The sequence below is a fragment of the Mustela putorius genome, unplaced genomic scaffold, assembly GCF_011764305.1.
Source record: "Mustela putorius furo isolate JIRA1106 unplaced genomic scaffold, ASM1176430v1.1 tig00000765_pilon_pilon_pilon, whole genome shotgun sequence".
Taxonomy (NCBI): Eukaryota; Metazoa; Chordata; class Mammalia; order Carnivora; family Mustelidae; genus Mustela; species Mustela putorius.
The window spans coordinates 4,692,253-4,717,821 of NW_025421470.1; the positions used below are offsets into that span (position 1 = coordinate 4,692,253).

At 43.4% G+C, this 25,569-nt stretch overlaps 1 protein-coding gene across 1 annotated transcript in view; it reads left to right on the forward strand.

Annotated features, from left to right (window-relative positions):
• DSCAM (DS cell adhesion molecule) overlaps nt 1–25,569 on the forward strand; it is a 765,964-nt gene that overhangs the window by 139,605 nt on the left and 600,790 nt on the right. The window contains exon 5 of the mRNA XM_045084552.1: nt 6,449–6,595. Coding sequence (XP_044940487.1) covers nt 6,449–6,595 — 147 coding nt within the window. The remainder of the gene's footprint in view (nt 1–6,448; nt 6,596–25,569) is intronic.

Sequence of the window (25,569 nt, forward strand, 5' to 3'; positions counted from 1 at the left end):
AAAAGTTATATGAATGGTGTCTCTCTCCCCAAATATCTTTTTATACCAAATATCAAATACCTGTAGCTTATTGCCTTCTTCTTGTGGTGATGTGAGATGATAAAATGCCTCCAGGATGAGACAAAGTGAGATGAAAGATATGTGCAATGTGATGTGGAATGAGGATAGTATTGACCTTCTGATAGTATGGTCAGAAGGAGGATCCTGTGCTGCCAGACCGCGGCTGACTATGGGTAACTGAAACCACAAAAAGGAAAACCACAGATAAGAAGGGAATAGCGTATTGGTAAACACAGTAGCAGGGAGGAATCTCAAAATAACCATACTGAGTGAAATACGTCACATAAAAATGTATGCCCATTTATGTAAGACTCTAAAATGTGTAAATTAATCTAGAATTATGGAAAGCATGTTAGTTGTTGCCTGTGAACAGGGGTGCAAAGGACGGGTCACAGAGGACAAGTCAACTTTTCAGCTGATGGGTCTGTTCATTATCTTGATTGTGGTGGTGACCTCATGGGGGTCTACATATGTGAAAACCACCAGTAAATGTGTTATTTTAGTGTATATCAATAGTATCTTGATAAAGTTGTCTTGAGAGAAAGCAAGTAATAATATTGGGCTGACCTAGTCACTCAAGGGTTGTCTTGAGGTTCATAGAGTACAGTAGCTGCTCGTCTCGCTGCCACTCTGACCAGCCCACGGCAAGCCCCTTAGCCGTCTCTTGCAGCCACATCACACAAGAGTCTGGAACCTCTGCTCCAAGTGGATGGTACTGAGGGAGAGCAACTAACCAGGTTGTTCCATCTGTTTCTCTGCTTTCTGATTTTGAAACGGAAATCTTGGAAGATCACCCATTTTTCCTCAGGATGCCTGGGAACTGTGGGTCGAGGATCCTCCCTCCTCCCACGCAGACCAGGAAAGCAGAGGAAACCTGTCTGTGGGAAAAGAGAATGTGAAGCCAGGATCAAAGAGAGAGAGGCTGCGGAGCCCTTCCCAGGGCTCTGGCTGCAGGTTCCAAAGCAACCGTGGCTTCAAAGAGGTCTCATCTTTCAGCTTCTGGTAGCTTGGATCAGCTCCTCTCGCCGGCAATCATAGAGACTCAGTGACTAAAGTGGTTATGTGCTAGACATTGTGCCAAGTACTTTAAGGCTTTCTGTATTTTAATCGGCACGTCTTGCGAGGTTGATCTTACTTCCATTTTCAGACAAGGGAGAGGGGATTTCTGTGAACCTGTTGTTGGAGTTGTGGTTGGAAGCCAGTGTAGCTAAAAAGTGCTGGTTCAGTACCTCATAATCTCTGGAATATTCCCTGCTTGTGTCACCACTGTTCTTCTCTCTCTTTCCTCTCCACCTATAAGTCCTCTGGTCCTTCAGTGCCAGCTCAAGTGCCCCCTTCCGTACCAGCTACTCAGGCTCGCCAGTTCCACCCCGCTTTCTCACTTGTGCCTGTCCGTCTTTTATTCTTTTCTTCTACTTGTTCTGCCTCCTGAATTTTCTTTCTTCAGATGATCATTCCATAAGTGTTGTGATCTCCATAGTCCCTGAGTCAGTGCTTGACATGAGGGTGTGTTCAAGATGTAATTGATTATTTGAGGCACACCTCAATTTATTAAGTTATCAGCTACAAAATGTAATAGAACAAAACCAGATTTATATAAAACTAATGTGCCTCTAGGTCACAGTGTGCCTCGGATGACCATTTCCTAAACAGGAAAGACCAGCCTTAAGTCCTCTGGTGTTCCAGAGAAAGCCAACCCATGAGCATTTGCTGATGCTTTCTCACATTGGACATAGGAATCAGAGGGGTAGGCAGAATCTGAGGCTAGCCCATCAGGAGAAGAGGGCCACCCAGACATGCCTCCCCTGCAGGGCCCAATTCTTCAGACTCTCCTTTGACTTACTTCCACCCCATCATCCCCCATTGTCTGATTGCTACATGGGGCTGATGTCCCGGGATGGGAGCAGTCTCACAGGGCCCAGTGTTGAGAAGGTCCCGGAGTTCTGGCTCAATGCTCTTCTGTTGCCATCTTGAAACATGAATGCTTTTCTCTTTCCACTTGCATTTCATAACTGAAGATAATGGGACAATGGAACGTGCTCTGGGAGCTCAGTGCCTCAGCTCTTGCAGGGTTCTGCCTCATGCCACCTCCCCCAGATAGGTTCTCAGTGACCCCTTCTCCAGTCTCTGGGTGCCCAGAGCCCCACTTAGCCTCCACCTCCCTAAACCCACTGTGACCACTACTGGCCCTCTAATGCTGAGTGCTCTAGCCCTGCCTGGCCTCTCCTCTCTGCCCCTGTCTAGAAATGACTGGCAGCCTCCATTCTGGCCAGGGCAGGAGTGTGGGTAGGAGTGGGTGCACATGCTCTAAAGTGGGGGTATGGTGGAAGCCACCCCTTTCCCAAACTAGCATGGAGGCTATAATCCCTTAGAGGTCACCTGAACACCATGGGAGGGGAATAGGGAAGGGAGATTGCTTTCCCCCACCCCAACTCTGGCATGGTTCATCATCCTGATGGTGGCAGGAGGGAGCCCTGCGGCTGGTGGGTTGTGTGTGCCTGAGGAGTGGGGTCTAGGGAACCTGTGCGAGCCTGCTGGTTGCTGACAGCTCACACAGAGAGCCCTTAGAGGATGGTTGGTATCCTGGAGCCACTTCACACACACAGAGTGGGGAGTGCCTGGGAATGCGGGGCCCTGAGACCAGCCCTGAGCCAGTGCCAGACTGCTGTAAGGATTAAGTTCCAGCTCCAGGTATGGCGTGAGAGGAGCTCAAAGGGTAACTCACATTCACAGCTCTCCTCAGGCTCAGGTAGAGGCTGGAACTGCCCTGAAATCACACCTTGGCTTAGGTCTTGCCCTTCCCTACACCCCCAGCCTCTCCCTCTCTGGTCTTCCTGGGACCATATCTACAGTCAGCCACTTTCCCCCAGTTCCTCACCTCTGACCTGCTTCCAAAGAGAGCCCATCTTAGGACACAAGGTCCTAAGGCTTAGCTCACCCTTCCCTGTAATACAGATGTCAGTCTGTTTTAGTTTTTGCCTGGATCTTATGTCTGTAACTCAGTCTCTGTTCCCCTAAGTGGTGGTAGTAAGGACTAGATGCAGCAAGTACCTTGGGGAGGCTTGCTGTGATCCTGGGAGACTTGTGTTATGAGAGGTATATTCTGTTAGAGAGCAGTGTTGGCTTCTTAAGTGGTGGGGCCTCAGGGGCCTACCTTATTTTCATCAATAAGGAAGAGATCTATAATGAAAACTCAAGTTGTTTTTTTTTTTAAATAATAGATAGTGTCCCAACAGTTGCACTACTGCATATTTACCCCAAAGGTACAGATGCAGTGAAAAGAAGGGCCACATGCAACCCAGTGTTTACAGCAGAATGTCCACAACAGCCAAACTGTGGAAAGAACCGAGATGCCCTTCAACAGACAAATTGATAAAGTTGTGGTCCATATATACAATGGAATATTACTCAGTCATCAAAAGGACGAATACCCAGCTTTTGCATCAACTTGGATGGGACTGGAGGAGATTATACCGAGTGAAATAAGTCAAACAGAGAAAGTCGATTATGATATGGTTTCACTTACTTGTGGAACATAAGGAATAACATGGAGGACATTAGGACAAGGGGAAAATGAAGAAGGGTGGGAATCAGAGTAGGAGATGAACCATGAGACTATGGACTCCGGAAAACAAATGGAGAGTTGTAGAAGGGAAGGAAGTGGGGGATGGGTGAGGCTGGTGGCGGGTATTAAGAAGGGCTGGGATTGAACGGAGCACTGGGTGTTGTACACAAACACTGCATCTTGGAACACTACCTCAAAAACTAAAGATGTTCTGTGTGGGGACTAACATAACACAATAAAAACATATTTTATTCTACAGTAGGGTTAGAAGTACTTGCAACAGGGAAGCTCTGTGATTTTTATTTATTCACCTTCCAAGCATTTATTCAGCACTTACTATGTGCCAAGCATTGTTAGAAGTTCTACAGTTAATTTTTTTCAAGGTTCCCTGAGTGGTCTCTCTTTGTAGAAGAATCTAGGGAGGGAGTGGAGTGTTTCCTTCCCTGCCCCATTCTTTCTGCACTGGGTGGGATGCAGTGCACCTAGTTGTATCCCGGCTTCAAGAAGATCTGGGATCCCTGGGGCTGACATGGGAGATAGAGGGAGCAGGTGAGACCTATGGGCAGCTGAAGGGGAGAAGGTGCCCCATGGTATGTGTGAGAGGCCTGGACTGAGGAGTTCTGGGCGGGCAGGACTTTGGGTGCAAAAGGGCAAGTCCCCACTGGGCCCCTCTCTCTGGCTCCGGTGACCAGCACTTAGGCCCTCTGGGAAAGTGCTTCCTCTGTCACTGGATGGGCGTCGACTCTTGCCCTGGTCTTCTTTGGCTTTAATTTCCATGAAATTCGTGTGAAGCCACCTGAGCCATTCGTGTGAGGCAGAGTGCCCTGGAAGTTTGGGGAGATGAAGTGATCTTATAGTTCCCAACCAGCATCACACAAGAGACTTCCACTGGATTCCTGCACCTGCTCCAGTGACCTTCTCCCTGTGCTGATGGACTCTTTGGCCCTTGGCCATGTTGTCCAGCCCCTTCCTCTTCTCTTCTCGACCCCATCCTCTCATCTGTCTTCCCTCCACCACAATCCAATCCTCATTCATGAGGGAGTTTGGCTTCTTTACCTCTTTGTCACCTCTTTCCGACCAAGAGTGTGGACCACCGCTCTTCCCGAAGTGCTACCGACTGAGTTATTTTCCTGTGCAAAATCAGCTCCTGCCCCTGTGTTAATGGCGATGTTCCTGAGGCCAGGCTCTTGGGCACCCTGAGCTATCGCCCTGGGGAGATTTTACAAGCAGTGTGGACTCACCATTTGGCACATGGCGTCAGACTGCTAATGGGGAGTGTGGAGGTGGGGGGTCTCAGAAGAGTCCCAGACTTCCGAAAATCTCTCTGGTTTGAGACAGGAGTGAAAAAAAATTCTCCAAGTGGGGAAAATGTTAAATATTGATTTTAAAAGCGGGCTTTGGGGAGCAATACTCTGAATAAGGCCGCAGTCTATACTAAGATATTCAGCCTGTCACAAAACCAGCGCCAATCTTAAAAATGCTTCTTCTAGAACATTCACCTCTGCCTATGAAGAGAGTTCCCTTTAGAAACTCATTCTTATTTTCGTTGGTATGCTAATTTCTTTATGGACATTGGGGAGGGTATGTGTTTTGGTGAGTGCTGTGAAGTGTGTAAACCTGGTGATTCACAGACCTGTACCCCTGGGGATAAAAATATATGTTTATAAAAAATAAAAAATTATATTAAAAAAAAAAGTAATTCCACGGCCAGTTTTCTCAACACATCCTTGTCCAGTAAATGACTAAACCTCGAGGAAAGCTGAATGGATGGTGAGAGAAGTTGTCTCTGAGGCTATCAGAGAAAACCAGGCTCCTAAAACTCAGACTGTGAGAATCTTCCTGTCTCAACCCCTTCATTTTAAGCTTGAGGAAAATAAAGCTGTGGAGAAGTGAGACTTGCATCCATATTCACCAGCTGGGGTGAGGCCTGGTTTGGGTTACAGCCCTGATTTCTTCTTCTCCTGGACACAGAGGTCTTCCTCATGTCGGGTTATGGTGTGGATCCGGTTCTAGCTGCTGGTACACAGAGCCGTATCCCACCTGCTCGTGGCGAGCACCACCTTGAGTGCTGTACCCACACTACCTGACTGAGTCCTTACATTCCCCCAGTGGTAGATTTATCACCAAAATCCCTGTTGTCTAGGTCGCAAGGCTACTCACTCATCGTGTGAGTGTTTGGACTTGGCTATGAACCCAGGCAGGTGGGATTGCAGGGTAGGCTCTGAAATCCACTGCCACCCTGCCTCTCACCCAGACAGCCAGCTCATGGATGGCTCCGCAGAGAGTTTTCAGGGATACTCCTATTTTGGGAGGTGCTGGGGTAGGCTCGCTAAGCAACATCCTTCTGAAGTCACGGGAAGAGGAACAGTTGTTTCCAAGACTGTTTTGCAACTGCCAAAAAAAAAAAAAAATCACTTATGCAGAGTTACTTTGTCACGTAGTTTTTAAGAAATCTCAGGAGAGGTTGCCTTTCTTGATTTTTTCCAACTCTTTCTTCATAGTCAGAAAATTCTTCCTTTGTCCTTAGGGGACAGGAAGAGCAGTATCCCATGATCACAACTTCTTTATGAAGCTACTTTCTACCTCCAGGAGCACCGAGGAGGCAGATAGCTGTTTTTAGATATACTCTTGCCCTTTAGAAAACAGTGTAGTTTATTTGTGTATGGGATGAAAGTCTTTAAGGCATGAACCACAGATTTCTTCCCCCCAATGACTATAGGTGGTACAATTCCTCATGTAAGCCACAGCACATGTATCTGAATGAGGTTCTCCCACAATGAACTCCTGCCAGGGTGTCTTACCAAGGGTCTTCTTGCCTTCCAGTTTTACGGGAGCCCTATACAGTCCGTGTGGAGGACCAGAAAACCATGAGAGGCAATGTTGCGGTCTTCAAGTGCATTATCCCCTCCTCAGTGGAGGCGTACGTCACCGTCGTCTCCTGGGAGAAAGACACCGTGTCACTCATCTCAGGTAGGCGAGGTGTGTCCGGGGCACAGGGTGCCGGGCTCACCTTCTTCGAGGCTGTTTCAGGTGTTGAATTGGGTTGCTAGATTTTGTGGCTCGATTGCGATATTCTTCTGTGAATTGACTGATAGATAGAAATAAGTTACTGTACATATAGCCATCATGCTACTTCTCTGAGGCAATTTTGGCTTATTTCTGCTCCTGAAAATTGGGCAATAAGGTTTTTGCATCTGTGAGAATCTTCGGTGTTAATACTTAGGACTGATAGCCTGAAACCATAATCTGGAAAACAGAAGCTCTGGTTTTGTCTGCTGTGACCCTTTCAAATGTCTGAAGAGCTATGTGATGTCTCTGAACTCTTTCTTGAAGATTCTACTCAGAATATGTGTATGTATATATATACATATATATATACATATTTTGTATGTATATATATGTGTGTATATGTGTGTGTGTGTGCGTGTGTGTGTGTGTGTATAATTTATGGGTTTGTTTTCAAAACCTGGAAATGATGCAACTGATATTTTCTTCTAAGATATTATAGTTTAGTCTTATGGTGTTTAAGTAGATTTCTTGCCCCCTTGCTGTCTACCTGGAAAGGGTTCAGTGTTTTTACTTTGTTCATTTTTGGATAGTGAGTGACCTTGGGCTGCTTTTGGAGAACAGTGGTGATAAGCACCCAATGTGCTATAATAGGTTATAAATGACTGCTTTTCTAGACATCTGTGTGGATGTGTGTGCAAGTGTGCACACACACACGTGCTTTCATGCAACTTTTGAATACCACCAAAATTTTGCCCATTCATTGACATGTGAAATTGGAACTAAGCTCTCATGGTGACATAACATTTCTGTTTTTCAGCTTATTGATTCTCTAGACAGTGTAGGTTCCTGTACAGTGACCACTAAAGCAGTCATTAACCCATTAGAAAAAATTGTATCTTTGATCTTTGAAATATATCCAGTAAACTGGCATGTAACAGACATTTTCAGGTTTTCTTAACACCGTCCAGTCAGAGCCCCTTGAACTTTGGTGAATGATAGAGGCCTTGCTGTTATATTGGATAATCGTCATAATTTAAAGTATACTGAGCTCAATGACTGAAATGTGATTGCAAATAATCATAATAGACTCACCTGTACACTTGTATTTGTTGTATTTTTTCAAAAATTTTATTTATTTATTTTTAGTTATCTCTAGACCTGGTGTGGAATTTGAACTTATGACTAAGCATCGTGTGCTCTCCTGATGGAGCCAGCTGGACACCCCTACTTGTTGGCTCTGATTAATGGTTTTAAGGACTTGTCTTCTGAGGTCACTTTAGTTTCTTAATAGCAGATGGAGAAATCTGATGACGAGTCCCTCTGGCTGAGCCCAGGGCCAGAAGGGAAGGACATTCACACGCACGTAGTGAGGGCTTGTGGGTGCACTGAGCGGGAGGATGGGGGGCAGGATTTGCAGTCTCCCACACTCAGTAGCCTGGGCTGATGGAGGCTCGGCCATCGTAGAACAGACATCAGACAGCCTCCAGGTTTGCCGTGGAGCGGGAGAGAACAGGGGAGGATTACATTCTGCCTCCATGTGCTTCTACTTGAGGAGACCTATGTCATTCCTGTTAATATTTAATTGGCCAAGGTAGGTCACATAGTACACCTTTGTTCAGTGAGATGTTCCTGGAAGAGGAGAACCACTGGAGATCTGGGTGAGAAAAAGAAGTAGCTACTGAAGGTTTTATATACCTATCGATATGGACATCTATATCCATAGATGCTTTGTATGTTCGCAATAGAGGTTATTATATTTAAGAAATACACTGTGTGCGTTCTTATGTTTCTTAGACTTCTTTAATTACTGGTATCCCCATGCAGGTTTCATCTTGTTGCAATTGATGTGAATAAGACTTTTTTCTTCAAACATGAACCTAATTAAATAAAATAAAAGGAATTTTATATCTGGTGAGCAGAGAGGGTACAGATATGCAGACACGGAACTGGCGTCTTGCTGTTGGGTTCTGATGATGCCCACATCTCCTCAGTTATGCATGGGAGTTTTACCCTTCGGCAAAAACTTAAAAACAATGTGGGCCAGGGATAAGCACTTGGCTTTCCTTTTTTGCACAAAAGCATCCAGAAAACCAATATAGTGTAGGCTTTGATCTCATTGAGGGATACTTTAATAGGAAGCTTTTGTTGGTTTGTAAGTAGGCATTTAAGCAAGCATGCTCCATGTGGCTCACATGGTGTGTATGTGTGTGTGCATGCATGTGTGTGTGTGTCCACAGAGAGATGGAGAGAGACACAAAGAGACAGAGACAGAGAGACCGAGACACACCCAGAAAGAGTGTGAGTCCAAGCTGTTTGACTTCTCAGGGAGTTTAACCTGAGAACAGTGCCCGGGTGAGGTGTTAGGATCTGAGAACAAGAAGTCTTCAAATTACCCTTATAATGCAACTTAGAGTGGCTTACTGTTGAGCCCTGTTTCCAGCCCCCAAGCTCCACCCATCAGGACTGCCAAAAATGCCCAGGGAAGGAGATCATGAAGTCATTGGAGGTGATAAAATGGTTAAGAGACACTGAGGATCTTAATTAATAAGCTGCTTCTGAATGGTTTCGGTGGAGAAAGATTGCATTTCTTGCTGGCGGCCAGGCCCTGAGTGAGGTGGGACACAGGTGACTACACATAGAAAGCTGCGAGGCTCAGAGGATGAGCCTGGCGCCTCTGTCCTGTAGACAGCAGGAGGACCTCCAGATGGGATGCACAGCAGATGGTCTTAAAAGGTCAATTTGTCTGTGACTTTAAATAAACAGATAGCCCTGGCGCCTCCTTGCTAAACTGATTTAGATTTGGTGGTTGGCAGGGGCCATGACCTCGTGTAAGTCTTTCTGGGATTCCAATACAGCACAGCCCTCAGTGGATCTGACTGGGAATGTTCCCAGGAAACATGTCTGGTCTGCACACGTCACTTCCTTTGATGGAAGAAGGCAGTGAATCAATCCTCCATGAAAACGAGGCTGTGTGAGACTCCACTGTGGTGGGTAGAGTGGGGAGAGAAGACTGGGAGTGGGACTGATCCAAGAAAGCTGGAGCTCCCACAGGCCACACAGGGCCTTGGCCACTGTCCCTGCTCGCACAGGGTTCATGGTGAGAGGTCACTGGCTCAGGGAGAGGTATGTCCCCTGGGCCTCCACTCTTGCCCCTGCACTCAGCCTCCTAGGTCCAAGTTCCCTGGAGGGAGGCCAAAGAGGCAAGGCCTGATTCTGGTCAGCAGGCATCCACTTTCTGCAGACCTTCTAGGCCAGGGCTCTTTGGAAATCTAGGCTAAGGTGAGTGACTATCTGTCACCTAGGAAATCCTTCTAATGGAAAAAAAAAAAAGTAAATATCAATGAATTCCTATAAAAAGAAATGAAGGGCTTATATGGGCATGTCTTACTAATTTTTGCCCTTTACCTTGGTTGAGGAAATCAATGACTGGGCTATGTTCTTGCAGTGGTAAGAAGCACCGGTCATGTCTGTCTGGGTTTCAACATGATCTGCATGGATTCATTAGCCATTCCAACAGTTGTGTCATTAGCTTATTATACATGAGGTCATGCATTGATTTCTTTCCAGGGGAGGTTTAAGTTGGCCTTTCTCTAGACTCAGGAGTCAAGTTGTGCTTCTCTTGTCATATGAGGTCATTAGATCACCAAATTAAGAGCATAAATGAATTCATCTATTTTAAATGATCTTTGGAAAGAATCTTCCAATGGTCTTATTCTGGATTGACTGTCCATATCCCCTTAAAATTCATATGTTGAGGTCCCAACCCCCAACATGATGGTATTCGGAGGTGGAGGCATTGGAAGAATTAGGATTTGAGGAGGCTGTGAAGGTGGAGCCTGCCATGATGGGATTAGTGTACTTAAAAGGAGAGACACCATCCTTGTAGCCCAGGAATGAATCCCACCTTGTCATGGTGGATAATCTTTTTAATGTGCTGTTGGGTCCTGTTTGCTAGGATCTTGTTGAGAATCTAAGCATTCATATTCATCAGTGATATTGGTCTAAAATTCTCCTTTTTGGTAGGGTTTTTGCCTGGTTTGGGGATCAATGTAATGCTGGCTTCATAGAAAAAGTCTGGAAATTTTCCTTCTGCTTCAATTTTTTGAAACAGCTTCAGGAGAATAGGTGTTATTTCTTTTTTGAAAGTTTGGTAGAATTCCCCGGGGAATCCATCAGGTCCTGGGCTCTTGTTTTTTGGGAGGTTTTTGATCACTGCTTCAATCTCGTTATTAGATATCAGTCTATTCAGATTGTCAATTTCTTCCTGGTTCAATTTTGGGAGTTTATAGTTTTCCAGGAATGCATTCATTTCATCTAGGTTGCTTAGCTTATTGACATATAACTGTTGATAATAACTTCTGATGATTGTTTCTACTTCCTTGGTGTTCATTGTGATCTCTCCCTTTGCATTCATAATTTTATTAATTTGGGTTTTCTCTCTTTTCTTTTGGATTAGTGTGGCCAATGGTTTATTGATCTTATTGATTCTTTCAAAAAACCAGCTTCTGTTTCATTGATATGTTCTACTGTATCTCTGGTTTCTACCTCATTGATCTCAGCTCTAATATTGATTATTTCCCTTCTTATGTGTGGGTTGGTTTGATTTGTTGTTGATTCTCCAGTTCTTTAAGGTGTAGAGACAGCTGGTGTGTTCTGGATTTTTCAATTTTTTTAATTAAATTTATTTATTTTCAGCATAACAGTATTCATTATTTTTTCACCACACCCAGTGCTCCATGCAATCCATGCCCTCTATAATACCCACCACCTGGTACCCCAACCTCCCACCCCCCCGCCACTTCAAACCCCTCAGATTGTTTTTCAGAGTCCATAGTCTCTCATGATTCACCTCCCCTTCCAATTTACCCCAACTCCCTTCTCCTCTCTAACACCCCTTGTCCTCTATGATATTTGTTATGCTCCACAAATAAGTGAAACCATATGATAATTGACTCTCTCTGCTTGACTTATTTCACTCAACATAATCTCTTCCAGTCCCATCCATGTTGCTACAAAAGTTTGGTAGAACCAAGATGCCCTTCAACGGACAAATGGATAAGGAAAATGTGGTTCATATACACTATGGAGTATTATGCCTCCATCAGAAAGGATTTTTCAATTTTTTTGAGGGAGGCTTGGATGGCTCTGTATTTCCCCCTTAGGACCGCCTTTGCTGTATCCCATAGGTTTTGGGCCGAAGTGTCTTCATTCTCATTGGTCTCCATGAATTGTTTCAGTTCTTCTTTGATCTCCTGGTTGATCCAAGCATTCTTAAGCAAGGTGGTCTTTAGCTTCCAGGTGTTTGAGTTCCTTCCAAACTTTTCCTTGTGATTGAGCTTCAGTTTCAAAGCACTGTGATTTGAGAATTTGCAGGGAATAATCTCAGTCTTTTGGTATCGGTTGAGTCCTGATTTGTGACCCAGTATGTGGTCTATTCTTGAGAAGGTTCCATGTGCACTTGAGAAGAATGAGTATTCTGTTGTTTTAGGGTGGAATGTTCTGTATATATCTATGAGGTCCATCTGGTCCAATGTGTCATTCAATGCTCTTGTTTCTTTATTGATTTTCTGCTTCGATGACCTGTCTATTTCTGAGAGAGGTGTGTTAAGATCTCCTACTATTAATGTATTCATATCAATAAGACTGTTTATCTTGATTAACAGTTTTCTTATGTAATTGTCTGCTCCCATATTGGGGGCATAGATATTTACAATTGTTAGATCATCTTGGTGGATAGTCCCTTTAAGAATGGTGTAGTGTCCTTCTGTATCTCTGACTATAGTCTTTAGTTTAAAATCTAATTTGTCTGAAGTGAGAATTGCAAATCAATCAATGTGATAGAACAAATTAATAAGAGAAGAGAGAAGAACCACATGGTCCTCTCAACTGATGCAAAATAAAAAGCATTTGACAAAATCCAGCATCCTTTCCTGATTAAAATACTTCAAAGTATAGGGATAGAGGGAACATTCCTGAACTTCATAAAATCTATCTATGAAAGACCCACAGCAAATATCATTCTCAATGGGAAAAAGCTTGCAGCCTTCCCTTTGAGATCAGGAACACAACAAGGATGCCCACTCTCACCACTCTTGTTCAACATAGTATTAGAAGTCCTAGCAATAGCAATCAGACAACAAAGAGAAATAAAAGGTATCCAAATTGGCATTGAAGAAGTCAAACTCTCTCTCTTCGCAGATGACATGCATGATTCTTTATATGGAAAACCCAAAAGAGTCCACACCCAAACTATTAGAACTCATACAACAATTCAGCAACGTGGCAGGATACAAAGTCAATGTACAGAAATCAACGGCTTTCTTATACACTAACAATGAAAATACAGAAAGGGAAATTAGAGAATCGATTTCATTTACTATAGCACCAAGAACCATAAGATACCTGGGAATAACCCTAACCAAAGAGGTAAAGGATCTGTACTTGAGGAACTACAGAACAGTCATGAAAGAAGTTGAAGAAGACACAAAAAGACGGAAGACCATTCCATGCTCTTGGATCGGAAGAATAAACATTGTTAAAATGTCTATACTGCCTAGAGAAATCTATACTTTTAATGCTATTCTGATAAAAATTCCACTGGTATTTTTCAAAGAGCTGGAGCAAATAATCCAAAAATTTGTATGCAATCAGAAGAGACCCTGAGTCACTAAGGAAATGTTGAAAAACAAAAATAAAATTGGAGGCATCACGTTACCTGATTTCATGCTTTACTACAAAGCTGTGATCACCAAGACAGCATGCTACTGGCATAAAAACAGACACATAGACCAGTGGAACAGAGTAGAGAGCCCAGATATGGACCTTCAACTCTATGGTCAAATAATCTTTGACAAAACAGGAAAAATATACAGTGGAAAAAAGACAGTCTCTTCAATAAATGGTGCTGGGAAAACTGGGCAGCTATTTGTAGAAGAATGAAACTTGACCATTCTCTTACATTGTACACAAAGATAAACTCAAAATGGATAAATGACCTCAATGTGAGACAGGAATTCATCAGAATCCTAGAGGAGAATATAGGCAGTAACCTCTTCAATATCAGCCACAGCAACTTCTTTCAAGATATGTCTCCAAAGGCAAAGGAAACAAAAGTGAAAATGAACATTTGGGACTTCATCAAAATCAAAAGCTTCTGCACAGCAAAGGAAATAGTCAACAAAACAAAGAGGTAACCCATGGAATGGGAGAAGATATTTGCAAATGACAGTACAGACAAAAGGTATCTATATCCAGTATCTATAAAGAACTCCTCAAACTCAACACACACAAAACAGACAAGCATATCAAAAAATGGGCAGAAGATATGAACAGACACTTCTCCAATGAAGACATACAAATGGCTATCAGACACATGAAAAAATGTTCATCATCACTAGCCATCAGGGAGATTCAAATTAAAACCACATTGAGATACCACCTTACACCAGTTAGAATGGCCAAAATTAGCAAGACAGGAAACAACATGTGTTGGAGGGGGTATGGAGAAAGGGGAACCCTTTCTTTTGGTGGGAATGAGAGTTGGTGCAGCCACTTTGGAGAACAGTGTGGAGATTCCTCAAGAAATTAAAAATAGAGCTTCCCTATGACCCTGCCATTGCACTACTGAGTATTTACCACAAAGATACAGATGTAGTGAAAAGAAGGGCCATCTGTACCCCAATGTTTATAGCAGCAATGGCCATGGTTACCCAACTGTGGAAAGAACCAAGATGCCCTTCAACAGACGAATGGATAAGGAAGATGTGGTCCATATACACTATGGAGTATTAGGCCTCCATCAGAAAGGATGAATGCCCAACTTTTGTAGCAACATGGACGGGACTGGAAGCGATTATGCTGAGTGAAATAAGTCAAGCAGAGAGAGTCAGTTATCATATGGTTTCACTTGTTTGTGGAGCATAACAAAGAGCATGGAGGACATGGGGAGTTAGAGAGGAGAAGGGAGTTGAGGGAAATTGGAAGGGGAGGTGAACCATGAGAGACTATGGACTCTGAAAAACAATCTGAGGGGTTTGAAGGGGCAGGGGGTGGGAGATTGGGGGAACCAGGTTGTGGGTATTGGAGAGGGCACGGATTGCATGGAGCACTGGGCGTGGTGCAAAAACAATGAATACTGTTACGCTGAAAATAAATTTAAAAAATTAAAAAAGAAAAAAAAAAAAAAAAGGAGAGACACCAGGGCTCTCCCTCTCCACTGAATGAGGACAGGGAGCAAGCAGCCATTTGAATCTCAGAAGAGGGCTGTAACCACAACCCAGTTGTTGAGGCAGCCTGTTCTTGGATGACCAGACTCCAGAACTGTGAAAAACAAATGCCTCTTGTTGAAGCCACCTGGTCTGTGACATTTTACTTACTTATTCATTTATTGCAGCTGGAGCTATGAACACAGGGTGAAAAGTAACCATCCCCTAATTCCCCCAGGGAAGGAGAGGCACGTAATGTCTGGTGCTGCCGTGTGCTCTGCTTTGTTGTCTCCCTGGGCTCTCCGCCTGACCATGGGATGCCATGTGGTCCCCCTTCACTCTCATCCTCTGGCCGATGGATATAGGAAATGGGGAATATGTGGAGGGAACGCATCTCAGGGACAGGTGCACACTGTGCATTTACTGTCCTCCATGAAGGGGATGAACCTGGATCTATTGTCTTCTCACCTAACAGAAAGGAGCAGGAAAAGCAAGAGCAATGATGTTCATACTCGTTTTCCAACATCCTTATCACTTCTCTTCCTTGAAGCACAAATGAGAGCCATTTAAATATTAGAATATTAATGTAGCCCATAAAAGTGTAGTAGTGTGGATAGCAATGTGCCTTGGGAGGTACTGCTGATAGGAGACACAGGACCCCATCCCGGCAAAGAACAATATCGACAGCTTTACATTTGGGTTTCACTCAGTGGCCCGTGGAGAGTTTCTTTCCGATTAGGGAGGCTGGCAATGAGAGAGCCCAGCATTCTGTGTCTGTTTCCTCTGATAAAATTCTGAGAATCTCACCGGGGGTTTAGCTACATTAACATCAAAGACACAGCCCAAGGGTAACTGGATTTGGAAAATGGAAACAGTGAACATTTTACTATTCCCAGAGAATCTGTCTCCCTCTTTAGCACTGGCCCAATTTTCTGTTACGATATTTCCCATCTGAACACCTCTATTAGTGATGACTCAACGAGAATTTTATCTCTTAGGATCAATGAGTTCAAGTCCACGGACGATTATTTGGTTTCCTGTATTTTGGGTAAAAGTGAACAATTTTCTGCCCACATTAAATATCAAAGGATATTAGCCCAGCACTTCACATGAAATACTCATGGTGGTTTAGAGATGCAGTCTTTGGGTCTGGTTACCATAGATAAAGCAGGATTTGGACTTGAAGAAGCCCCCCTCCCTTCTGCCCCAAGATGGCTTCTGCTCTCAGGGAGCTAAGGGGGGAGATTACCTCATTGTGTGTGGTGTGACCATGGGGACAGGCAGAGCTGCGGCCATCACAGGAACACACACCTGCAGTGTTTTTTGCCTGGGGAGGAACAGAAGCTTTCCCAGGAGCGGTGGCCATTTAAGAAAATGCTGCTTTGCATTTTAGGATGGGGAAAGCAATCACACTGTAGACACAGTCACTCCAGGGAGGCAAGGTTTTCACGTTTCAGCAAACTTAAACTAAGATCAGGTTTGATGTGCTCTGTTGGCTTTTGGAGTGGGGGGCGCAGCTGCTGGGAGCAAGGAGGGCTGCGTGTGGCTGGCTGTCTCTGTCCGTGAAACCTGTGACTCTAAGAGAGGTCACGTCCTCGCCTCTTAAGGCACTCATATTTTCATTTTACTCATAGTCACTGAGCATTTTCAAGGCGACCTGCCACTAAGCTGCTCAGGTTACCATGGTGATAAGACCCAGCTCTGCCCTCAAGGTGCTTGTGAGTAAAGAGAATGAGATCAACATCAAAATGATTTAGGGGACAGGCCTGTTGCCATCTGAAAGCCTGGTCTTGGATTTTAAAAGTATCAGGGAGGTGATGAGCCCTGGGTTCTATGCAACTGATGAATTACTGAACTCTACATCTGAAACTAATGATGTACTGTATGTTGGCAAATTAAAAAAAATAAATAAATACAAGCACCAGGGAACTGCAGGAACAAAGAAGTCTTGGTTTCACAGTCACTGAAAAAGAAATTTGTAGATCGAAATGGAAACTGTTAAAGGAGTTCGCCTCTTCCTTCCTTCCTTCCTCCGTCCTATCTATCTATCTATCTATCTATCTATCTACCTATCTTGATTTCCAGGAAGTAGGAGCATCCTTATAAACACTGGAAGTCAGCACAGAAGGGATGCAGGAGGCTGGAATTAGAAAGCGGGAGAGATGGAATATTCTTACCACGCTATATTTTGGGCGAGCAGGATAACTGAAAAATGGTGATGCACACAGGAAGGGGGGGTCCTGGTCTCTTTCTTTTTTAAAAGCCATTACTTGATCATACTTTTGCCAATTAAGTCTATTTTCTTTTTTTTTTAATTTATTTTTTATTTTCAGCATAACAGTATTCATTATTTTTTTTTTTGCACCACACCCAGTGCTCCATGCTTAAGTCTATTTTCATTAAATTAGTTTTTACGTGTTACTCCACTGCCCCCTGAATGTCATTAAAACCTGCCTGGGGAGTGCAGAGAAACTGCCGACTCTGGGAATGAAGGTGATGTTAGTGGTTGGTCGGATGGCTCAAGTCTGGCATTTCAGAAATAAGCCACTAGTGAGATCCGGAATGGTCCAGGGTGAACAGAAAGCCTGCGAAGTGTCAGCCTTCAGAGAGAAGACACATTCCCATTCTCATAATTGGAAATTGTATTCAAGATTATAGTGCAAAACAACAACAACAACAAAAAGTTTTTGAGTTTTGAACTTCTGAGACAAGTAGACACAGGGCTAAAGACATGTTAATATAATATCTTAAAAAAGAAAGAAAGGAAGAAAGAGAGAGGAAGGAAGGAAAATGTGGTAGCAGATTAATTCTGGAGCATGTCAGAGTATGTGTGTGTGCGTGTGTGTGTGTGCGCGCGTGTGTGTGCGCGCGTGCGTGTGCGTGTGTGTGTGTTTATGAAACACCCCTTCTGCCATGAAGGCACTGGGTCATTCAGTCAGCCTAACACACTGCTTCGTTTCCTATCAAGCATCACCAGGGGATTTGGGCTGCTGATTGCAGCTCCCATAGGTTAGCTGGTAACTGGAGAGCGAATGTCTATTTACCCTGTCTCATCTTTATATGTGGACAGAAAATGGTTTTACTGGTCCCTCTCCTAAGAAAATGGTAGAATATTAAAATTCCAAATTGAATATTTCACTTCTCAATCCAGCTTTTTTTTTTTTTTTTTTGGTCTTAGATTTAATCTCATAGAATTTTTAGTTTATGCATGTGCCAGAGGCTCATTGATTTGCTAGGAAGACTTCCAGGACTCAGCATATAATTTTACCCCCCTCTGAGATTTATTACAGTGAGAGGATACACAGCAAAATCTGCAAAGGGAAAAGGTATGTGGGGGGAAGTCTGGAGGAAACCAGGTGCAAGCTTCCAGGACATTCTTCCTCATGGAATCACATAGGTCACACTTCATCTCCATAGCAGGGAACAGTGACAACAAGTGTAAAATGTTCTCTACCAGGGAACTTATTAGACATTCAGTATTGAAGGGTTTTACTAGAGGTCCATCAGGTAGGTATCCTTTGCCTGACATGTACCATAATTCCAGACTCTCAGAAGGGCGACAGTCATTTAGGTGTTCAAGAAACCATATTGTTTGTATAGTTTAGACACAGTGAGATGGCAGGAATCCTCCTGAAATTCCAATTACCAGACACCAGCCAAGGGTCAGCCTTGCGAGCAGGCCTGTTAAGGAAAGCAGTTCTAGGCCTATTATGTTAATTGGTTTCTGTACAGGGCAATTTTCTCAGTGATGGTGGCCCCTTGCTTGTCACCCATAGGACAATCACTTTTTGAATGTGCCTAGCACCAAATGCTAGAGAAAGCAAGTGAATAACTTCTTCCTAATCTTGCATGGTCTGGTTTCTACCACTTGCATGCTACTGAAATTTATATTTCCAAGGTCACCTAGGACTTCCTAATGTCAAATTCCAATATTCCAATGGCAAGTTCTCTGACTTCCTTGAAGAACCTACACCATTGACCTTCCTCCATTGGTTGCCCTCCTTTGGTTGACTTTCTCCTGTTCGATTATTTCTGCACTATCACGTTCCTTATCTTTTCCTCCCTGCTCAGAAATGTAAATAGACCCCCAAACTCAGTCTTCACCCCTAGCTCCTTTCATCTCCACTTTCTTTATGGGTCATCTCATTTCTTCCCTGGGGCTTTGTCCGTCATGTCTATGTAGATGATCCTAACGTTGGGCCTGTCTTCTCTCCTGGGCTTGCTAATTCTGCGCTGTCTGCTCCCTCCTGCTGCCTCCAACAGAGCATAACTAAAGCAGAATTCAGCATGCCTTCCAACTGCAAATGAATTTGCCTTTGAATTCCTCCATTTTTTTTCCCCCTCCAGATTTTAACTATTAGTTTCCAAAGTATCACCGGATGGGTGCTAAACAGCATACCTTAAAATAACAGAAATGTGTGCCATCACAGCTCTGGAAGCTAGAAGCACAGAATCAAAATGTAGCAGGGCCGTGCTCTCCCTGAAGGCTCTGGGGGACAGTCTATTCTGTGCACTTCTCCTAGCTTCTCGCCGTTTCGCTGGTCCTTGGTATTCCTCAGCTTCTAGACACCATCACTACAATATCTGCCTCTTTGGTCACAGGGCCTCTGTCCTGTGCATATCTCTGTGTCTCTTCTCATCTGTAAGGGCATCAGTCAGATAGGACTAAGGGCCCACCCTACTCCACTGTGATCTCATCTTAACTAATTACATTTATGATGACCCTATTTCCGAATGAGGTCATGTTTCGAGGTTCCAGGAAGGACATGAATTTTGGGAGGATGCTCCCAGTATATTAACAAATCTTTCTGATGTCTTTTGATCCTCTATTATACCTATTTCACATCTTTTTCTATCGCCTGCTTGACAGCTGACAAACATGTATCAAATGAAATCCTGAAATAAAAACCGTTTCAAAAGGAAGGAAACAAAAAACAGAGGGTTTCAGTGCAGAGCGCCCATACCTGATTGACTGTTCCCGTGCTGACTCCTTTGCCCTGCCCAGCTGTGCTAGAACGCCAGCTGGCAGCCACACCATCAGCTGCTTCCCCCTCAGCTGTGTATAGCCTGCCCTTGTGTCAGACTGGGCTGGGAACCAGGATGGGGACAGAAGCAAGATGTTCCAGAGCCAAGACATCAGGGATTATAGGCGAACTGCATGACTTATATTTTCAGATCATGCTATGGCCTGAATTGTGTCTCTACATTTGTGAGCCCTAACCCCCAATATTTGGAGATAGGGTCTTTAAATGGTAATTAAGGCTAAATGAGGTTTTAAAGGTTGGGCTCTATTCTAGTAGGACTATTGCCTTTTAAGAAGAGGTACAGAGCCATGCAAACACCCAGTGAAAAGGGAAGAGGGCTCTCAGCAAAACCCAACTCTACCAGCACCCTAATCTTTGATTTCCATCTTCCAGAACTGTGAAGGTACGTTCTGTTATTTAAGCCCCCCAGTCCATGGTATTTTGTTATGGCAATCTGAGCTGACTAATATAGAGGAAATGCATATAAACTCACTTTCTCAACTGAATTCTGCCACTTCAAAACTCGGCATGTTACATTGCTCCCCCACCCAGCTTTCTGGGTTGCACTGACACATTAGTAGATAACATACATGAAGCCATCTGTTGCTAAAGTGAACTCTCATGCTGTTGATAAATGATCCCATTTTCAGTAGCAGTGGATATTTTTGTAATTTAGAGTCCTAGGCTTCCCTCCCCTAAGGGAAAGGGGGACATTTATTACTGGAAAAATGAATAATAAATTTCCCAAATGGCTAGCCATCTGAAAACTTATATGCAATACAAAATTTCCCATGCGAGTGAAATCATATGGTATGTGTTGTACACTTGAAACCAATGTAACCTTGTGTGTCAACTATACTAGAAAAAAAAATTATGTGATGAGCATTGGGTGTTATACACAACTGATGAATTATTGAATACTACATCTGAAACTAATGATGTATTATATGTTGGCTAATTGAATTTATTTATTTATTCATTTGTCAGAGAGAGAGAGAACACACACAAGCAGGCAGAGACGTAGGCAGAGGCAGCGAGGGAAGCAGGCTCCCTTCCAAGCAAGGAACTCAATGCAGGACTTGATCCCAGGACCCTGGGATCATGACCTGAGCCAAAGGCTTAATCAACTGAGCCATACAGGCATCCCGGCTAATTGAATTTAAATAAAAAACTAAAAAACAAGAAAAAAATTAAAAATTTCCCACCAAAGTATCCCAAATTCAAAAGTCAATCTGAAAGCAACTGTATTTTTGTTGGATAAGCAATGACTTAGGATTGAAACATCTACAGCCGAGCCCTGTTTGCACTGACTATCCTGTGTCCATGTGTGGGAAACGAATGAGAGTATTTGCAGGGGCCCCTGGCTGGCTCAGTTGGTAGAACATGTGATTCTTGATCTCGAAGTCTCGAGTTCAAGCCCCACATTGAGTGTTGAGCTTTAAAAAGGGGGAGGTTATAGAATATTTTAGTCTGTTTGGTTTCTGGAAACATAGTGACGATGCACACTATTGACTGTCCAGATCTGGGCTGTTTGAAGAATTGAAAATCTTGCACATGCTGCTCTGTGTGAGCGTCGTCAAGATGTCTTTTGTGGAGAAGCTAATAAGCAGGTACAGTAAGTAAACAAATATTTTTCAAAATCTCCTGACGGGGTCACTCTTCCAGGGAAGGCTTCAGGCTTCTGTTCACGTTTCATTGTTGCCAACAGTGTGGGTGACATCTTGGGTTTGAACTTAGACCTGGCTTTGGGTCCCCATGTCACAGCTGTGAGAGCGTCAACAATTGATTATCTCTCTGTAGAATTGGACACAGTGTTTTGATGAAGATTAGAAATGCCTGGGGAGGTGCTCCATGAATTATAAATACCTAGCCAATTCCTGGTCTCTAGCTATGTATTTGTCTCTCTAGTCAGAAGGCATGAGGATGGGCCCCGAGCTGACGTCTAGGTCCACATCCCCAATCCACCACAGCCCCCACAGGGTCTTGAGCTGATCACGTAACTTTTCTTTGTATCAGTTTCCTTGACTGGAAAATGAGAGCAACAATAGCAGGAACTACCTCATAAGGTGGTTGTAATGATTAAAAGAGTTAATCTATTAAAAATGCTTAGAACAGTGTTTGACAGAAATGTTGTTGTTGTTGTTGTTATTCATCTTCTGTCTGAAGTACTCCTGGTCCAGAAAGCAGGCGCTCGGGATTGCATGATTTCCAAGCAAATAAGAAACTGCTTGTGTGAGCTTATTAGGGAGCAAAAGCAGAAATTGTCTTATTTAAGAAGAATTACTAAAATGCCAGGTATACTGAATGATCTGGTGTCCTGCAATTTCAATGTAAAGGCATTAGAATGCTATTGAATTAATAATCTCTGGGGTTTATCATAATAAACAATTGCTTTATTAAATGTTTACTTTTCTTAAACAGCAATCAGATAGTGATTAATGAGCCATGAACTAGACTAAGAGGCTCTTTACTTTTACCTTCAGAGAGAAATCAGAAGACCTGTTTGAGGAAAGGTTTGAGCTTCCACTGAAACACTTGGAAAACGTTTGGGTTAGTGTATGGCTGATGACCTATGTCACGTTCTACTGAACAACTTCTAACAGCCCTGTAGGTGGTTATTTTCAGCAGCTCCACTTCCCAAATAAGAATACTGAGACCAGCGTGTTTCACACCCTCACCTGGGGTCTTCCTACCTCTTCTTCCTCTCTAGAAAGTAGAAGTTCTGCCTTTTGAAAAGTTTTGGTTTTCCATAACACCCAAGTGTCTGAGAGTCAACAAAAGTTTTCAACTGAATGACAAACAACTTCTAACAGCCGTAGCTTACTTAAACAAGAAAAACACTTTAAAATATGGTATGACTTTGGATAGTTGACATATCTAGGACATTTCATGTGGTTTGGGGACAATACGCTTCATGTTTTTTGAAAGACTATTCCCCAACTAGAGAAGAATCCAAATACATGAAACTGTCTAGGATACTTTCTTGATTTTGATTTTATTTAAAATCGTACCTTCCCACTGACCTCAAGTATGACATTATAGTCCCCGGCATATAAAGGTAGCTTGATAAATGTTCATTGAAAGAATGTTGAATGAGCAACTGTTCCATTAAAATTATGGTATTTTCTTTCAAATTATTCTTAATGCTTTAAGAAGAGAGGGCACAGATTGCATGGAGCACTGGGTGTGGTACAAAAACAATGAATACTGTTACACTGAAAAGAAATTTAAGAAAAAAAAAAAGAGCTTTTACTTTCCTATCTATTTTTTTCTACTACTCTGAAGCACAACTTCACATCAACTTCTCCTCCCAGTGCAAAGTGTCTGGGCAGGTCAAATCCCATGCAACCTGGTATTTCACAGCTGATTTTCACAAAATGACAATGTTCTAAGGGAAATAGCTATTCCCAAATCCCCAATACTTGTTAGTCCTAAAGCAAAAGCTGTCTCCCATTACTTTCATGAAACGATTTTATTTTTGTCACCTTCCAGTCTTGTTCTGTGACATTTGTTAAAATTTAGCACTGAATAGTGTGGATGAGTGTATAAGACAAAGGAGATCTGTCCACGTCAAGACTTTAAAGGGCATTTTAGAACACTTTCTAATGCACAAGGTCCACAGCCAAGCTGTTACTCCTTACCTTTTACTTTACTCACTTCTCTAAAGGGAAGTGCACGTGCACGCGCGCGCGCGCACACACACACACACCCCTTCAGTAAACACAGTCAACTCTCCTATATAGCTTTTGTGTGTAGAGGCACCTGTTCCAAACATGGATCAGTGTGCTTCCCCAATTTATGATGCTACATCTGAAAACTACAGAATTTCTGTGTAGAGGAGGGTCAGAGTGTCTTTCTGATGTGGATGGTGGGGCTTTAGAAAGGTCACATGACCAACAGCAGAAATGGCAGCTGCCTAGTGGGAGGGCTTACCCATGTGAGTCTGGGTGACAATGGGAATGTTTCTTAGAGCCTCATTCATCTCTATCTCTGGCTCAGATTTTGTGTTGGAAAATTATTTCATGGAGGAAGAAGCAGTCACCTCAGTATAGGTGGCGAAGTGGGGACTCGGTGGGATTTGGGGTGGTTGTTTTGTACTACTAACTTAAAGATCTTTTATTACTTTCATTTAAGCCTTTACTGTAATAAAGCATTATTTTTATTTGTTAAAATACTTTGTTTATTTATTTGAAATAAGGAGGGAGAGCACAAGCAGGGGGAGGAGCAGAAGGAAATGGAGAAGCGGATCCCCACTGAGCAGGGAGCCCAACATGGGGCTCGATCCCAGAATCCTGGGATCATGATCTGAGCCGAGACAGATGCTTAACCCTCTGAGCCACCCTGGTGCCCCACGGCATCATATGGCACATGGGAGAAGTGCACAGACGAGACAGAGGGACCTGGTCAGGGCTTCAGATCGAAGTACTTGACTGCAGTGAAGGACCCGCCCACACTGCTGCGTGCTTGGAACCACTGATTCAAAAGGAGTTCATTGAAAATTGTGCTTCTCCGGATAAGTCACTTGGAAAAAGACTTAAAATCACGAGTTTTTGAGTTTCATTTCAATATCGAATACTTCAAATGCATTTTCATGCAAACGAGATATTGCATATCTGGGAATGTGTGCTGGTAGCTGCTAAAATATAAATATATTCCTCTAGAGGTAGAAATGTCCTTAGATTGATGTTTCTAGACTTTATTTTGGATCAGGGACCAGCTGAGGAGGTAATGAAACCTACGAAACAGTAGATCCCCAGGAAACACATCACACCCAAACCTGCATGAATTCTGGAACCTTTCTGTTCCTCGTCAACCTTGCAACCCGTCTACACCCGCCCAATGCCACCCTTACGTGCCCTCACCCAGACTAACTGGGTGTCCCCCCCGGGTGAAACCTTCTGATAGACACATCAGGTAGTGTTTTTTCTTTTTCTTTTTTTAATGAAGTTTGACCTTGAAATCTCCAGCCTCATCCTTTTTCTGATCTCTTCTTTGTCCCTGCTCCTTCTGCCAGCTTTGTCATGCAGACATTTCCTCTGCTTCTGTGCCCACTCCATGGCACCGGTGGCTTTCACTGCAATTGTTCCCGTACCAGGAAAAGTGAGGGGCTTTTTATAAAGAGCTTTCATCAAGTCATTTTCAAACTACAGATGATATTAGGAAAGAAAGGCCGTACTGAGATTCCCCCTCCCTAATTAGATGGTGAAATTTTTAGTTCTTGGCATTGTTATCTGTTCAAATTGAAACCCTATCATTGAAAAAGCCAAATGAACTTGGAATTGAGGAGGGCCATTTCCCAAAAGGGAATGCAGCCAGACTTGAGCCCTCTGCATAAGCCAAATCAACGCGCCATCTGGGTGCACGTGGCACGTTTCTACTGCTCTGGTTTCAAGTAATTTGTTCTTTAAAAAATCATCCTAAGATTCAGGACTTAAAAAAAAATATATATCTATGTTGCAAATCCCCACCATGAATAATCGAACGTTGGAGAGGACTGTATCTCGGCCTCACATACATCCTTCAAATGATCCACAAACATTATTCACGGCCTGTACACTTTGCATTGTCTTTATTTTCTGTCCCAATCTGTGTCCCAGTGACGCCCCTCTTCTGCTGAAGTCCACTCTGTCTCCTGCCACTGAGGGAGGAGAAAATATCACAGTGCCTGTCTCACCCGTGTCCTCTTCTGCGGACTCCTGTGCCATCC